Here is an 18165-nt window from a genome sequence, read left to right on the forward strand (position 1 = left end):
TGACATTGTTTAACAGTCTTGTGTTTTGTGGAACTGAACTCAGAAAAGAAAATGACAATGCCATTGCAATGTGTGTGTTTAATGAGCTTCATTTGGGTCGTAATATTTTGTCTTTGAAACACATAAGATATTTTTAAAAAACAAGATATATTTATAGGTTTAAGTGTAGTTTCTAGCGTCACTGACTAAAGTAATGTAATTTCTCTGAATAGCCTCTAAAAAGCTCCCAACGATTCATTAAGAAGCAATTACATTGTAATCTTTTCCAGAGCTCTCAGCATGGCTTTTAAAAAAAGAAATTACTCAAACAGGTGAAATCAGCTATTATGAAATATCACCTACAAATCGGGAGAGCCAGGCTGCTGAGTGGCAGTAGAGTTGGACAGATTTAAGACAAGTGATAAACATGTTTGGTTTTCAAAGTAACCAAACAAGGACTGTTTATTAGCATGTTTATTTTTGAGTAAGGCAAATTTACTTATAATGCTTAGAATCCTATTTAGCATTACAGAATTTTTTGGATAGTACCTACAGGTTAAATCTTTTATTAATCCATTTTGAAAAATAAATGTATTTAACTATTTAAAGCAACATATGACTACATATTTTTGTCTATTTCAAAAGGAGATAATTGGATAAACAATACATATGGAAGGCTTATTGAACGTTAGACTCTGGTGGAAAATTATATGTGCATTCACACAACAGTCCTACATGGCGATTCTTTCTACTCTCTGCATTTTTTTGTATGTGAGACACCAGGACACAGAAGGTTTAAGTGATTTGTACTACACCAAGCAGCCATTCATGGAAGGAAAGAGGTCAATCAAGTCATTTTGGTCCTCTAATCTTTGATCTTACTCACTTTTGCTTTCCACGTTTCTGAGTCAAGACTCTCTACCTGTAGGTATGAATCTGCCCTGGATACTTACTTAGGAAATTAAGGTGTCTTTTTATTATTTTTATTTTTTTTTATTTAGAAACACTCTTATTTACATATCAATCCCCCCATCTCCTTGCCCTCCCATCCTCCCATGCTTGACCTCCCCAACCCACACCCCACCCCACTCCCTAAGGATAGTGAGGCTCTCCCTGGGGACCATCAAAGTCCATCACATCATTTGGAGGAGCACCTAGGTCCTCTTTCTTGCAATAGTATCCCTCTGTAGGGAATGGGCTCCCTAAGTTCATTTGTGCTCTAGGGATAAACTCTGGTTCCACTGTTAGCGATCCCATAGACTGCCCTGGCCTTCTAGCTGGCACTCACATTCAGAGGGCTTGGTTTGGTCCAATGCTGCTTCCCTGACTTTACGACTAGGGTCCCTGTGCTCTCACTAGGTCAGGCCAACTGTTTCTGTGGGTTTCTCCAGCATAGTCTTGTCTCCTTTGCTCACCCTCCACCTTCTCTACAATTGGACTCCAGGAGTATGGCTCAGTGTTTAGCTGTGGGTGCCTGTTTCTGCTTCAATCAGCTACTGGAAGAAAGCTCTGGGAATGACAACCAAGGTATTCATCAATCTCATTATAGGGGAAGGGCATCAAAGGCACGACTGCTTCAATTCTTAGTTGGGTGGGTCCCCTAACATTTCCCCTGTGCCAGACCTCTCTCCAAACCTGTACTTTCTCCCTCTATCAAGGCATCTCCTTTCTTGCCCTCCTCTATTCCTCCCGTGTCAGTCCTCCTGCTCACCGTCCTCCTGCTCTCTTTCCCCTGCTTTTCTCACCTCTCACCTTCCCACCTCCCTCCCCCCCCCCGTGCTCCTAATTTGTTCAGGGATTCTTGTCCCCCTCCCCTTCTGGGGACCATGTGTTCTTCTCTTGGGGTCCTCCGGGTTTCCTAGTTTCTCTGGGGGTGTAGATTGTAGGCTGGCAATCCTTTGTTTTACGTCTATGAGTGACTATACCCTGCTTGTCTTTCTGTGGTTGGGTGACCTCACTTAGGATGTTTTCTTCCAGTTCCATCCATTTGCCTGTGAAATTCAAGATTTCACTGCGGTCGTCCCTAGCCCCCCCCTGCTGAGTAGTACTCTATTGTGTAAATGTACCACATTTTCTCCACCCACTCTTCGGTTAAGGGGCATCTAGGTTGCTTCCAGGTTCTGGCTATTACAAAAAATACTGCAGGTATAACTTAGTAGGACTCTATTGTATTCATTTGAGTGCTATGCTTCCAAATATTACTATTCAAAACTGCATGTTTCTGCAATGGCACAGTTCAGAGGAATTGTAGGTAGTCATGATGGGTTCCAGAACTGAGCCAGGCATTTGACAGGTTTCCCACAATTTTTGTGAAAACATGACCCACTATGCAAACATGACAATGCTCATCTGACTGTCTTTCTGATAGTCAGATTTCTCTGTTTTATTACATATTTGAAAGGACAGAGGACTCAAGTAATACCTAAAACAAGAACAGGTAAACTTTTCACTAAAGGCAAGATAGACACATCTTAGGACACGAGGCAGTAGGATCTGACTTCACAATTTCAGTGCAAAATGGTAGCAGGAAAGCAGCTGAGAATACTGCAGGAATGGGGCAAAAACCCAGTAATATCTTACCCAGAGACTCAGAAATTCATACTTAGCAATATTACTGTTTTATAGTTGCAAAATTTTACAGTTACTTCAGTATTATTTCAATTATTTAAAACTGTGTAGAAAAAAAGCTTTCTTAGTTTGATCACAAGAACAAGCAGCAGTCTGCCTGCTTTGACTATGTGGATGGCTCTTCCCAGGATAAAGGCGTCTATTGGAAAAGTTTTGGAAATGCAAGTCTTGGGCTTCTGTAAATCTATTGAACTAGACATTGGGAGCAAGGACCTACTGACAGTGTTTTGAATATTATCTTAAAAAAAAGAAACACTAAAATTTGAGGCACTGCTTGATAACTGTAATTTATCTATACGTAAGAGAGGTAAATTTTGAGAAATAACTGATATTTTACCACTATAGGGTGGAGTGAGTACAATGTTTCCTTTTTTAGATGCTAAAACAATTGTTCAATAAGAGCTCAGCCTCCTAAAAGTTACCTGAAAATATACCAATTTTTATTACTATGTGTAGAACTCATACATATTTTATAGACGTATATATGTATAATATGTATTTACATGGTTGTAAATCATGCATGGACATATATACCTAGCATGGACATATATACCTAGCACAGAATATTACAAAGCAACAGGAATTTTCAATGTCTGTAATGTTCTTTGATATTTTTTTCCTATTCAATTTCCATGGGACTCAACTCATTCCATTGTTTCCAGACACTGTTATTAGATCACAATCCATAGAGGAGAAATGCCACAATCAAATTTACTCACCAGGGCAAATTCTTTGTTGAGAATCATCTGCTCCACTAAAGAGGACTCATTGTGGAAGAGGTGGGGCTGCATGTGGCTCCACATGTGCGGAAACCACCAGAACTCATCCACAGACCTCAGCAGAAGGTCATCTCCTTCATCTTCCTCTTCAGTCCCTGTAAAATGTTAAGTGACAATGGATTCAGTGATGGCCTTGTTTTTGTAAGCTTTGTTTAGTTCTTCATGCTACCTTCTAAAGTGAGAAAGAACGAGTTTAGTCTAAGTTATGTCAGAGATGAGGGTCATGAGTACAGTGTGATAGACACTGCTGATCATAGAGGTAGTTCAAGAAAACTCACCATTGACGGTGTTTGAAATTGTAAGCACATGCTAGTAATAAATAATAAGAATATATATATATGTATTAATAATTTCTTGCTGTATATATAGGGAATTTGATTAGAGGGGATCACTTCTTTTTTCAAACTTTTTCTATGTGTGTATGAAATAGAATTGATAAATTGCTGAATTTTGGGAATTTTTTCTGATTATGAAAATATCTTAAATTTTTGAAGGAATGTGGAAAATATAAGTAATCTACAAAGGAAAAAAGAAAATAAAATATAAACTGAGCAAATACATAGTCATCCTTCAGAACAAACCAGTTGGAACTACTTTTGTATTCTTTAAAAATTTTGAGTGCTTGTTTTAAAGACTGAACAGTTTTCCTGTAAGTACTTTTGTTTCTTTATATTTAAAGTTAGTGCTACACACAGAAAATTCCAACTTAATACAACATTTTTATTTATGTTTTATAATGAAGTTTATATGAACACTATTTCATAAAATTTTGATAATGAATCTTATACTTATTTCTAAAAGAAGCCAGATTTGAGAATAGTTGAAAATTAGGATATCTTTCTCATTATAAAAACAGTTTTCAGCCCCATGCACAGGAAGAGCACTGTGATACCATAACTGAAAGCAAAACAGAAAAAAATATTTATAAGAGTATTCATAATATATTTTTTGCTCTATTGAATGTATATATATATATTTAATAACATTTACACACATTTTTAAAATGTTCTGAATTTAGTCATACAATAATTGTTACATACTCTCAAAATACTAAATTATATAAGTAATCTAAAAATGTGATTTCTAGTGTGGCTTTGTCTAGTTTATTCTTTTCTAAGACAATATATTTAATAGTTGGTTGTTCAGTTTTCTGTTCTTTATTAAATTAGGGACTATGCATTAATGCTATTTTAAATGTCTCTTAAAATATTCTTTTGCATGTTGTATGAAAGGTGTTTCCTCAGTCATGGAAAAAATGTATGAAGTGAGTCATGCATTTTAGACTGAGTTCCTGGAGCAGAGTCCCTTCTTGTATAATTAACTCTTTGATCTTGAAGAAGTGTAATTCCTAGTCCCAGTTTCCTGGTTTAAAACAACGACATAAATCCTTTTGCCATGAGGTCTTAGTAAAGGGTCAATGAGATCAATTGATGAAAGCACTTCATGTTGTGACTTCCAGAGAGAAGTGCATAGACTACCTACAGCTCCCGAAAAATCAAGCCAGCTGATATTTAATTGCTTTGCTTTTAATTGACGTATTTTATATATTCTTAAAGATCTGGCTTGCATAGATCATACCTTTTTAAAGTCAAACACTGGCCCTATTAAGCTTTACTGTAGTATGCCACTTTCCTAGAACACTACAATAACTGAATTCTGCCTTCCTGAAAATAGTCAATGACTTTAGCAGTCTGACATCATACAGAGTTAAAGAAGACTACAAATTCAGGAAATCTTGTGAATGAGTAAATAGACAACCTTCATAATTTCCATAAGTTGTCTAAAACTGTTAGAATCAGACTCCCAATTCATTGACTTATGTTATTTATTAAGACCTTCAAACATTGAAATCCAAGCTAAGAATCACTTATCATTTCCATTGGTGAACTACTTGTGCTAGGGGTGTTTCTTTGCTCTGTAATTAGATTGAGCTATGCATTTGAAAGAGTCACTCATGTCACACTTGAGGAAAGAATTGCTAATTACCCTCCCCCTAATAAAACCAGGGTGTTTTTCTCAGAGTATAGAGTGTTTTTACAAAATGTTTTCCTATCCTTTCAGCTCTAGTAATCATTATTTTGTGTGACAGGAAGCACATAATGATTCCTTGACCAGGAGCAAGGTCAATTGCTCAATTTGTAGAATATTGATATAAACGGTTGAATGGCTGATCATAAAATATCAGCAATTTTATATCAGAGATTTCACTAATTGACAAAACTCTCTAGGCAAGGTTGAATGTGACATTTTTAAGCATCTTATTTTTTAAATATCATAGAGTATTTTCTGCCAACCTTTCTGTTCTTTTATGCTGGTCATATAATTCAAAGCCACAAGAGGTTGACCCTTGACACTATATAGCTTAATGAAAAATAGGATAGCAAGTCATGCTGGTAGAACACAGTAGAATTTTAAGTGATTTCCATTGTAAGTGAAAATGCTATATTTTGGTCATCAAAGTACCTAATTTTTCAATACTTATGTACATTTAAGTTACAGACTAAAATGTTATAATGACCATATAGAAACCAGTTAAAGATATTAAATTAGCTATGTTCCAATTAACATTTTACTTCTAAACTAAGCCAAAATTATGTCTAAGTGATCATAAATATAAAATAAAGTAGATTTTGTTCTGTTTAAAATATGATAACTTTCTGTTTCCTAGAGCACATGTTTTATGTCAGAGTGAAGTACAGAAAAGGTTAATCTTCTTGTCACCTATTTTACTGGATCGTTGCTTTGAGATAATGACATGCTTCTGAAAGCTCTTTAAATCTGTCAACATAAGGTTTTTGATTCTGCCTTTTTCATTGCTAAGGACTGAACTCTAAACACAAGGCAAGTGTTCTACTACGAATCTATAGCCATGGCCCCAAATAACCAATGCTTTTCTGAAAGATTTGGGCAATAAATTAATAGAAGTACATGTAAAGCTGAAAGAGTAAAATAAGATTCAAAACATTCCATTGGCTTTTTAATCTCTTTTCCATAAAATATGCTCATTATGCATGAAATATTGTAATTTCTAAATGTGAAGAAGTATTTTTAATATTTTGTTTTTATTCAATATCTGGCATGATCTCCCATAGGTGAATATATAGCTGAATGGACACAAAAAGTAAGGGAAAGGAAACATGACTGCTCTTAGTTATAGTGGAAATGAAACCTTATTATAGATATGTGGGAATGCATAACCAGAGGCAGACACATTTGGGAGACTCCAGTACACAAGACCAGACTGGGCTATGTAAGGAGAGGGCAGTTAGGAAGGGAGGGAGAGCAGGGAGTGCAGCCAGGAGGCCCAAAGGTACAAAGAGGGCAAGTAATCAATATAGTTGGATAATATAGGGAAGTGCAGCCCAAACCCTTGGCCTGGAGAAGTTTAGGGTAGGGGGTGAGTTATGCTAACAAGGAAGACCCTGTAGGTCCTGTAGGGACTGAGGGATGCAGGTAGAACATGGATGGCCAGTTCCACTTTGGTATGTTAAATAAGGCCCTCAGTGATTAGTTCCAGGTTTGAAACATAGCAATAACTATCTATACTAACCACCTATATGAATCTTGTTAATGAATAAATGTATATTAAGAGATCCCCACTATCTCCAAATTAGAAAGCAGGTCTAAATTAGTATTCCATAGACCTTTATTCTCATACAAAATCCTTCCAAAAATACTAATAATGAGCATTCTACAACTTCATGTATGGGAGGTAATATTTTCACCATTTGTAGATGTGGAAACTGAGGTACGGAAAGGTTACATAGTTTGTTTGTTGTTGGGAGCCAAATCTCAGGGCTTGGCATGAGATCCTAGGCCATGCTTTGCAGGTCACATAGTTAACCTTTACATAGCAGCTCCTTAGAACCTCAGCTCAAGAAAAGAAACAACCTGACCCAGTCCTCCACCCACAGGCTCAGTCACCTAAGCAACCCTTCCTGAACCTCTTACTCATAAACTCTTTACCCTGCCAAACATCCTCTTTGTGGCTTCCTAATATCCTGCCTATACTAACACCTGGTGCACAAACAACCCATTCTGCCCCTCCCCATATCTCGACTATATAAGCTAGCCTGAGAAAAGTAAAGTTTGCCACTTGATCAGAATCCTGTCTTGTGATCGTTCTTTCTGCCTGTCTTGTCCCTATTCCCTATCCCTGACTCTCTCTCCCTAGGTTGATGTCCTGCAGGTCGGGACAGTTTGTGTTTATATAGTTGGCAAAATGTCAAAGCCTGGTTTCAACACAACTTATCTGTCTCTAACATGTGTTTTTTTAATCCACACTGTATATAGAAAAGTAAAGAAAAATCACAAAACTATGATAGCAATTACCCTTCTTTCATCTTTGAAGTTAACACATTTTTTTTTAATTAAATCAATTTTTAGGGAGTAAAACTGACAACCGGGAAAGCAATCTTATGCCAATTTCCAAGCATTATTCATGACAATTATTGAATGGATTAGTTCTAATTGATTATCAAAATATAACATCATTAGTTCTCACCATCAGTCATGTCCACTGAGAAACAAAATGCCCAGCACTCCTAGGAGGTGACCTCAGCTGTAGGGTTTCCATTCTGTGGAGCTCTCATGATGCATTTTCAATCAAGATGCAAACATTTTCAAACTAAAACAATTCATTATAAATTCCCCACTTTTGTTTTCTTTTTCTTTTTATCATCCCTATGTATCCCTCTTTCAATCTGCCACTTGTGTATGAATGACTTCTAGGAAGGTTTAGTAATATGTCATTTTGGGGTGAGATTGGCTTTAACATGAAGGTCAGAGAGGTGGACAGGAAAGAGCACATGATTAATACAAACAGTGGCAGAGTCTAACCCATACAGCTGTAGTCACTACTACACTAGAAACATGAGAATAAATGTCTTCAGGACAGGAAAGCTTATGAATTAGCATCCTCACGCACTGGGAAATCAGACCATCCTGGGAGAAAACAGGTACACATCACAGCTACAAGCTCACAGAATGAATGAACCCCCCTGGCTTTCTTTTCTAAAATGTTAGAACTCCTGATAGAACTGTGACTAGACAGAGATGAGGTATGCCTCAAGATAGAGGCTATCTTAGCATTCAGCACTTGAGGAAATGTCTAAAGCTTAAATGCATTGATATGAACTAGACTTAATACAATTGTACTCTTAAAAATGATTTTCTATACTCCTTTAGGCAACACATCAGAGCAATTAAATAAAAGTTATATATTTATGTGGAGAAAATTAAATTCTTAGGATTTATGTATTTATACAAACATATGTCTTATTTGCTAAGTGAGCTATTACCACACTATCACATTATGGAATGTTTCTTACTTTATTTATTTATTTATTTATGTGTTTATTTTTCCTAGGTTGGTCCCAATTCAGAGCCAGTGAAGTCTCTTTAAAAGACACAATTCAATTGTATCTTTGGTGGAGTATTTTAAGAACAACAATCATTGAAATGTTAATAAAAACTGTGCTGTTTATTCCCTAATGGATGTGTGTTGTGCACATGCCCAGCAAGGTTAAAAAAGAAATGGGAAGCACCATAAGGTCTATCAACACTTACTTGTCTGGCAGGTTTAATATGTCTAAGTATGAGAAGGAAATAAAACCTGGGACAGCCTTCCAGACACATTTCATCTGAGAGAATGGATTTGCTTACACTATGAAGCTATTTAAGACAGAATTGTACTGTTTGTGTATGAACTCCAAGTAATCTCATAGCTTTTCCCCTGCATGAGCAGACACAACCGTTACAGTTATCTGCTTTATAACTTCATAGCCAGAGCTTCTTAGGGCTGAACTCATTTCTTAAGGAGACTTTTGAAGAAGATTTACAAAATCATGGCTATTTTCAAAATCGTAAACTAGAATTACCTAGCCTGTCTAGAGATGATGACCCAATCTTTCTTCAAATGCCCTTTAAAATATGCAATTATTTGATTTATCAACAAGCCAAGTACTAACTTCCCTTCTATTACCTTAAATAAATTTAAATATTTCAAGTTAAACAAAAATTAACCAATGTATATCAGGGAAACTCCAATAAGACATTTCTACTTCATTCTCCTAATTTTCCATGCTGAACCCTGCATTAGATAGTCTCCTTGAATAAACAAGCTGCGCCTAGGAAAGTTACAGACTACCTTTGCATGGGATATTGTGAACGAGTCAATAAGCTGCTTAAGTGCATGGAGATGATTATGATATGTTCCCTCTAAGATGCTGCAAACCTACAATTTAACATCTGAAAAAAGCATTTAGCTTACAGCCGGAATGCACACACAGTTGCAGATCTTGGCTGTCCTCTTTGCAGAGGCTCCAACACATACTGTCACTGTAAGACACAGTTCATTGCATGAACATAGTTCTCTGTACCCTAACATAATATAACACAATACTAATATTTTGAAGGTAAAAGTCAAAAACTGAATATCAGGGTCCAAAGAAGACAGACACAGGAAAGCATAAACTACAAAAACACCAAGCCTGTTTGGAGTCTGTTCAGGGCCTCAGAATAAGCAGAAAAATACTTGGACAGAGGTGGGAAAATGCATGACTGATTATGAGCATTTCAATGGACATCAGGTCTGTTCAGTGAAAAAATTTTGGAAAAACTTTTACAGAAATGTAAATTAATAAGATGACCTTTAGAGTCTACTACATTTCTTTGAGTCTATAAAATCCATTACCCACCAAAATAATATATACCAAAAAATCAATCAACTCAACATTTGGTGGCTTAAAACTGCTGCCCAATCTGTTCATCTTAGTGTAGATGCTGTCATCATTGTTTCCCTACTATGCTTTCACTTACATGACACAGACAAAAGGATGCACAGTCACATTAGGTATAATGATGATGGTTCCTCTTAAAGTGTTCTGAAGTCAATGCTCTTTCTCCCCTTTTCCCATTTTTTAAATTTCATTTTACATTCCAACCACAGTTCTCCTTCCCACCCCACCTGCCAATCCCCCTCGCCTTCTCCAACCCCCATCACCTCCCTCCTAGCCCACCCACAGTCCATTCCTCCTCACGGGTAAGGGCTTCCATGAGGAGTCAACATAGTCTGGCACAGTATGTTGGGACACGGACAGGACCCTCTGCCGTGCTTTAAGACTGAACATGGCACCCCACCATAGGGAAATGGGCTCCATTAAGCTAGCTCATGCACCAGGTTTGTATCGTAATCCTACTGCCAGGGCCCCCCTCTGACAGTTCAAGATTCACAACTGTCTCCCACAGATGGAGGGCTTAGTTCTGTCCCCTGGCATCTTGGCAGTTGTAAGTCTAGTGTTCATGAGTTTTCACGAATGCTTTCTCTTTTGCCTTTGATTTTAGAAGTTTTTATCAAGTAAACAAACTGATGTTTGTATCTAGCTACTCATACAGTACACCCAAGCTTCCCCCCGCCCCCCAATTAACACAGACAACCTATGTCTACTACTTATGGAACATTTAAAATCCTATTTATATGTAGCTGCCTGAGAACACAAATCTACTTCTTACCTGTGTGGTAAAACTTCCCTGAAAATCCAAGGTTGAAGGTAAAATTTGCAACCTGAGTGCGCAGTAAATTTTGAGTCTCTAGTAATGCCTGAAATAAATAAGAAATTAACATGGTTTTAGAAAAATAAATATGAAGCATTGGGATGCCTCTTTCACCAGTGTGTGTGCATGAGAGAAACAACAGGAGCTTTGCTGAGCTTTGGTGCCTGATGGGCATCAATTGTGTATTCATATTACAGCTATCGTAATTATTACGGATGTTATTTTATTGAAGGTCACAGAACTGTGAAACAGTTAAATCCTGAGCACATTATGCATCACTGAGAGCCAATTCTCCAACTGCACAGCCTTGAAATCATTTTTCATTTTGTTCAAGACATTTCTTGAATTTCAGATTATTACATTTCCTTTCCATGGGGAAACTTTCAGAACTGTTGCTATAGACAAGTCCTATGTATGTTACTAAGGAACAGGGCAGAACTTTTATTTGCACTACATTTCATTATGTGACCATGTTACTGCTCCCATGATTTTTATGGTAAAATTATTGAAGTGAAAGCTTAAGTTTTTACTTCATAAACTAATGAGCAATATACATTTTACAAAGCATTGCTTGCAATTCTGAAAAGTAAAATATAAAATATTATATATAATATATATATATATATATATATATGAATAAGTAAGCTATATGTTGCCAAAGAAATATTCTTTATTCTACCAACATAGCAAACATTTCCTTAACTCCTAGATTTTGAATTACACTATTGTAACTTCCCATTTGCAGGTAAGATAAGAACACATTGGTAATAATTGGTCAGGATTACTTATTCTATCAATCTTCCAGTTCTATCAGCCAATATTCAGAAAACTATCATATCCTTTTTTTCTTATTGGTATGATTACTGATTTATTGATTGAGAACTCTTATCCTGTTTTCCAATAGAGTTTACAAGAGGACTTTGTTCTTGTAGAAAGCTGGTGCTTTTAATTTCAATACTTTTTGCTTCCTGGATCAATCTGTTAGGGTGAAAAAAGGAGGCGAAGTTCAGTTGTTTATTTGGCATTACTCATGATGAGTAAGTTTTGGCTTCAAACATTTTTATGGTCCTTACTATTGTTTGTAAATTGTTTGAATTTAAGGTAAGAGAGGGGTAGAAACATTGATGTAAAGAAGGAATGTGGGAAGGAGAGAAGGAGAAAGGCAGGGGGAAGACTTACCAAATAGATATTAATAAAATACTACAGTCAGTGGTTATCCCAGACCATAAATATGATGGAAACAATCATGACGCATCTTATTTTATCATTATCAAAACAAACAAAACCAAAACTGAACCCAAACCAAAACATCTGAACAAATAAAACACACTTCTTGCAAGCTAAACTCATTAGTTTTAGTCAATTCTAGCTAATATTAAACATTATTTTTATTTTTCATTTTCAATACATCCCAAATGCAGTTTCCCCTCCCTCAACTCCTACCAGCTCTCCCAAACCTAGATCCACACCTCCTATATTTCCCTTCAGAAAAGAGTAGACCTCCCAGAGTATCAACCAAACATATCATAATAAGATGCGAAAGACCTGAGTAAATATTAAAAATAAGATGTTGTCCAATAACTTGAATCCCACTCCACAAGAGGGAACCCATACCTGTCACTGCCTAGGTGGCCAGAAAGTGGAGACTGGATAGCCCAGAGACATAGGGTAGAACTAAACATGAATTGTCTTTTTAAAAAAAAAAATCAAAGAAATGATTCCTAGGGGTACTGTGCTATTCTCATAGATCTTTCCCTAGTCTAGTCATCATTAGAGAGGCTGCCTCATGAAGCAGATGGGAGCAGACACAGACTGCCATGGTGCAGAGAAAGTGAGAGACAGACAGACAGACAGACAGACAGACAGACAGACAGACAGAGAGACAGACAGACAGACAGACAGACAGACACACACACACACACACACAGAGAGAGAGAGAGAGAGAGAGAGAGAGAGAGGGAGAGGGAGAGAGAGAAAGTATAAATTATAAATTGGAGTTATCCATTGGGTCTCCTGCGTTTCACCTACCCACAGAAATTGGGTAACTCCCGAGAAATAAGAAAGAGGAAAGTCTGTGGGAGTCATAGGTTGGAGACATCAGGAGAAAATGGGCTCACAGAGAAGCAGCATGCACAGGCCTGCATGGGTCTGCACTCAGTCCTCTGCATATGTTATGTTGTTAGCTTTGAGTTTTGTGGGACTCCTAAAAGTTGGAACAGGTATATCTCAGACTCTTTTTCCTGCTCTTGAGACACTTTCTCTCCTGTTGGGCTCCCTTGTCCAGCCTTGATATGAGGGCTTTTGCCTTGTCTTACTGTATCTTGTTTTGTACTGCTGGGCTGCCATATTTTTGGAGGCCTGCTATTTTCTGAAAAGGAAATTGAGGGGGAGTGAATCTGGAGGAGAAGAGAGTTGAGGTAGGGTGTTGGGAAGAGTGGAGTGAGGGAAACTGTGGATGGGATGTGTTGTATGATAGAACACTCTTCAATAAAAAGGGGAAAAAGGTTTCAAAATGTTTGAAACTTGTAGAGGTTATTGCTGAATGCTATGGAATAAAGCTTTCAAAACAAAATTATGCTTTTTACCTCTTAGTAAGTCATTCCCTGTGAATCCATATTTTGAAACACAAATTATTTGTTTTATTATTTCCTCCTTTTCTGTCTTCCTCTCCAGCCATATCCATTCATGTATTTTTTTCTTCTGAGTTCCTAAAGTCATTCAAAATTCTACATCCTTCCAACATTGATTCAATACCAGCTTAGTATTGTAATGGAGAAATAAGCATGAACCATGTAGCTTCATGCCTTACTGCTGACAGAGGTGGAGGTGGAGAAGGAAGAAGGAAGGGGGGGTAAAGGAGGGAGAGTGGGAGAGAGGAAGAAGAAGGAGGAGGCAGATGATGACGAGGAGAGAATATGTATATACACAGTCACAAGTGTGTAATTATACCTTTTCATGAGAGTCTAGATTGTGCTTTGAAGGAAAATTTGTAGAATATTTCTGACACATCCACTCACTGGGTGATTTGGGGGGGCAACAATCTAATGAAGAACTAACCTTACCATGCAAGCTCCCACTGACTTTTGGCTTTTAAAAAGACTTTAAAGAACAACACTGTTTCCACTGATCGTTTTCAACTTCTATTCCCTATTCTCTGTAATCATGCCAGCCTTCTGACACAGGAAGTGCATTGGAAACTTGGCTCAGGGAAGCTATTCTACCAATGACTGAAGGTTTATCAGCCATTTTTGCTTTTTTTAAAAAAAAATTTTCCTGTATCTATAAAATGGAATAAAGAACAATTACATAATAACAAGATCTCCAGAGACCTACAAGGATGACATGATCTGACAATCCAGGCAATGGTGGAGAGGATAACCTGAAAGCCCTTCCCCTAAAATGAGATTGATGACTTCTCTTTATGCCATCCTAGAGCCCTCATCCAGTGGCTGATGGAAGCAGAGACAGACATCCCCAGATATACACTGAACTGAAATCGGGAATTTAGTTGAAGAGAGGGAGGAATGAAGAGCAAAGGGGTCTGTACCAGGTTGGAGAAACCCACAGGAACAATTGGCCTGAACAAGGGAGAGCACATCGACCCCAGATGCTGTCAGGGAGGCCAGTACAAGACTGATCCAGATCCCTGAACATGGATGTCAATAAGGAGGCCTCTGCACTCCAGGGAGCCTCTGATGGTGGATTAGTAGTTTTCCCTGGTGCAAGAAGGGACTTTGAGAGCCCATCCCATGTGGTTACACTCTGGCCCTGGATACATGGGGAAGGGCCCAGGACCAGCACAGGAAGATTTGGGGGACTTTGCAGAGCCCCCATTGAGGGCCCTACCCTGCCTGGGGAGTGGTGGGTGGATGGGGTGGGGGTAGGCTGGGGGGGGAGGGGGATGGAGGTGAGGGGAGGGAGAGGGAGAAGGGACTTACATGTGAAACAAGCTTGTTCCCTAACTAGAACTAATAAATAATTTTTTAAAAAAGATTACATCTTCAGGGACCTGCAGAAAATTGTTTGGTACACAGTATGATGTCAATAAATAGTGTTCAATAAACAAATTCAATAAATTCTGGAGCTGGCAGTCTTTTCTATCAGTCATAAATCCTTGGAATCTTTAAATATGTAATTAGGCTACATGCATCTCTCCATTCCCTATTTCACCAAGTGATCCTTAATCTGAACCATCACTGAACCAGCTTCTCTGTGTTTCTACATCTTTCTCACCCTTCATTTTGCTTAGAAAGCCACCCTTATTCCCAATCCCCATTCAAAACCCCAGCCATCCATTAAGTAGCTTCCAAATGCCATATTTCTTCAAGAAGCAGCCTGTAATGCCTCAAAAATTTCCCCATCTCCAAGAGAGTGTTTCTAAATTATTTATTTAAACATCTTTTAATTTATTATTTTTTATTTTATATGCATTAGTGCTTTGCCATGAGTGTCAGGTCCCCTGGAACTGAAATTACAGACAGTTGTGAGCTTCTATGTGGGTGCTGGGAATTGACCCCAGGTCCTCTGAAAGAGCAGTCAGTGCTCTTAACCACTGAGCCATTTCTCCAGCCTCTAAATTATTTTTTAATATGCAGAATTTTCTGCTGCTTTATTATATGCACTTTATATCTTATTTCCTTTCCTAGTCAATAAGAGTGTTTAGGTTGATCAAATCTTAGTCAATTTTTTCTGTATCCTTGGTTGAAAAATGTAATTTTGCTCATGTGAATTATATTCATAGTTAGAGAAAAACACACGTAACTGAATGACTGTAAATAGTATTCATTCTACTCATTTTGTTTGTAACACATTTTTCAATGCTAAACTGATAAATATAGATCAGTCAAATGTTGTATCAGAACAATATAGACAAAGACTTGCACTTCACCAGCCTATAGTATAATATGAGAGTTGTATAGCAATGTATTTCAATGTAAGTAAGAGAGGAAGAGAGGCCAGGGGACATAAACTCTCTTATCTTGGCCCTACTTAAATCTGTAGAATCACACATACATTTCCATTGATGAAAGCAGTAGAATTGTCCAGGTATAACTTCCTAATTCAGATCATGACTAGCATTGGAGTAAAAAGACAAATACTATAAGAATAAAGCAAATGGGCTCAAAAGGAAGTATCAAAGTTGCTCAAGGTATCTTAGGTTATGCTAAGTAAAAACTCTTTGGTTTTCACAACCCTGAGGAAGTAAGTTTCTCTGTTTTCCAGTGACAAAAATACAACAATAGATATGTAAAAATCAGTTAAACATGAATATCTAAAATAATTTTGAAAAATTAAATGCTAAGCCATGAAAAAATACACAGGAGTTGAAAAATAAAATGAAAATTGAAAATAGGAAAAATATAAAATGTTAGACACAAGCTCAGAGTAAAATCAAAATGTGAAGTTAAGAGTAGATGAAACATGAAAAAACTTGTAAAATCAGCCCTAGGTTTTGGAAGAAAAATATTGTTAATTAATAATCTAAAAATGATGTATCTTAATTTGAGAATAAAGTAAAAAATGAAACACAGTATAGGTAAAAGTGAAATACCAGGTGGGGATATGTATGCTTTCAAATCTTAATATGTTTAGGGAACTCAACTTAAAATAAGATGTTAAATAAAACAGCCTAGATAATAGTTTCTAAATAATATAAAACAATGCATCTGGCTTTAAATTTTATCCTTATTCTGTTTATGAGGGACTCACTAAAGAACTCAATAAGACACTAAAAGTAATAAATATGTAATTTCCTTAAAAGCACAGTAGTCCATTATTGAAATTGACATTTTTACTTTCTTTTAATCTATGATCTCAAAATAAATTCTTCATATTAATAAAGCAAGTTGATCTTCGTTTTTAAAAGACATATTAGTAAAGAGACAGATGAAATTCAAACTTAATTCTTCAGAGCATTTCTCAATTAGAATGTTAAGACCATTACTTCTGGAGACCAGGATGAACTCTGATTTAGGTGCCTATCATTGGATACAGGTGTGCATATCCCGCAAAGTAGAGAAAGTCTCAAGTTGGTTGTGTGAAGAACTCACCTGGATGCCAGTTCAGTTCTTGCTCCTGAGCACTCCTTCTGATGACTTCACAGCTAGTTTCAGAAAAGAGCATATGAATTCTGGACCAAACAAATTTAATAGTTTCTAGGAGATTACAATGAACTCCTGGAAACAATGAGTATAAGTATAAGTGCATTATATTTGTTCACTGTGTGTCAGTTAGTTGTAATATTTATGCTTTTATATGAATTTGCTCCTTTTCCTAAGTGTATTTTATTGATAAGGCATAGATGTGTATATATGTACTTTGATCTGTTCTTATGTATTGAAACTTGCTTCATTCATTCCTTGTTTTGCCAGAACACTCTTGCTAGCTTCCTTTCCTTTCCTTTCCTTTCCTTTCCTTTCCTTTCCTTTCCTTTCCTTTCCTTTCCTTTCCTTTCCTTTCCTCTCCTCTCCTCTCCTCTCCTCTCCTCTCCTCTCCTCTCCTCTCCTCTCCTCTCCTCTCCTCTCCCTCCCTCCCTCCCCTCCCCTCCCCTCCCCCCCCTCCCCTCCCCTCCCCTCCCCTCCCCTCCCCTCCCCCTCCTCTCCTCTCCTCCCCTCCTCTCCTCTCCTTTCCCTCCCTCCCTCCCTCCCTCCCTCCCTCCCTCCCTCCCTCCCTCCCTTCCTTCCTTCCTTCCTTCCTTCCTCTCTGTCTTTCTTTCCTTTTGCTATTGTATTATAATTACAACTTTCTCCCTTCTCTTTTCTCCCTTTCTTCCTTTAAACCCTTCCATATCTCCTTTTATTATCTTTCTTCTATTGAAAATAGATGTCATTTCATACAATGTATTCTCATCATGGTTTTCCCTCAACCAAATCCTATGAGATTTTCTTCTGATTCTCCATCAGAAAGAACTGATTTTTTTTTTTCATTTGCCAGTGGTTATCACTTAGACATAGCCTCTGGGTAAGGGATAGGGGCTAGTGTCCAATTTTCCTCTGGGCACAGTCTCTGTGAGATCATAAGGACATACAGTCCTGTTGTGTCTAGAAGACCTTGCTTCCTTAGTGTCCTCCACCCCTGATGGCTCTTATATAATCTTTCTACTCTCTTTTCTACAAGGTTCCTTGACCCTTGAGGGGAGGGATTTGATAAGGATTCCCCACTTAGGACTTAGAGTTCCAAGGTCTCTCACTCTCTTTACATTTTCCAGCTATGGGATATCTGTATT

The 18165-nt window shown here is 37.4% G+C and overlaps 1 protein-coding gene across 1 annotated transcript in view; it reads right to left on the reverse strand.

Moving 5' to 3' along the window:
• Positions 1-18165, reverse strand: part of LOC100762108 (bifunctional heparan sulfate N-deacetylase/N-sulfotransferase 4) — a 274005-nt gene that overhangs the window by 150735 nt on the left and 105105 nt on the right. Inside the window, exons 2-3 of the mRNA XM_027395414.2 lie at positions 10899-10986; positions 3327-3481 (exon numbers count right to left, since the gene is read on the reverse strand). Coding sequence (XP_027251215.1) covers positions 3327-3481; positions 10899-10986 — 243 coding nt within the window. The remainder of the gene's footprint in view (positions 1-3326; positions 3482-10898; positions 10987-18165) is intronic.

Source organism: Cricetulus griseus (assembly GCF_003668045.3).
Source record: "Cricetulus griseus strain 17A/GY chromosome 1 unlocalized genomic scaffold, alternate assembly CriGri-PICRH-1.0 chr1_0, whole genome shotgun sequence".
NCBI lineage: Eukaryota > Metazoa > Chordata > Mammalia > Rodentia > Cricetidae > Cricetulus > Cricetulus griseus.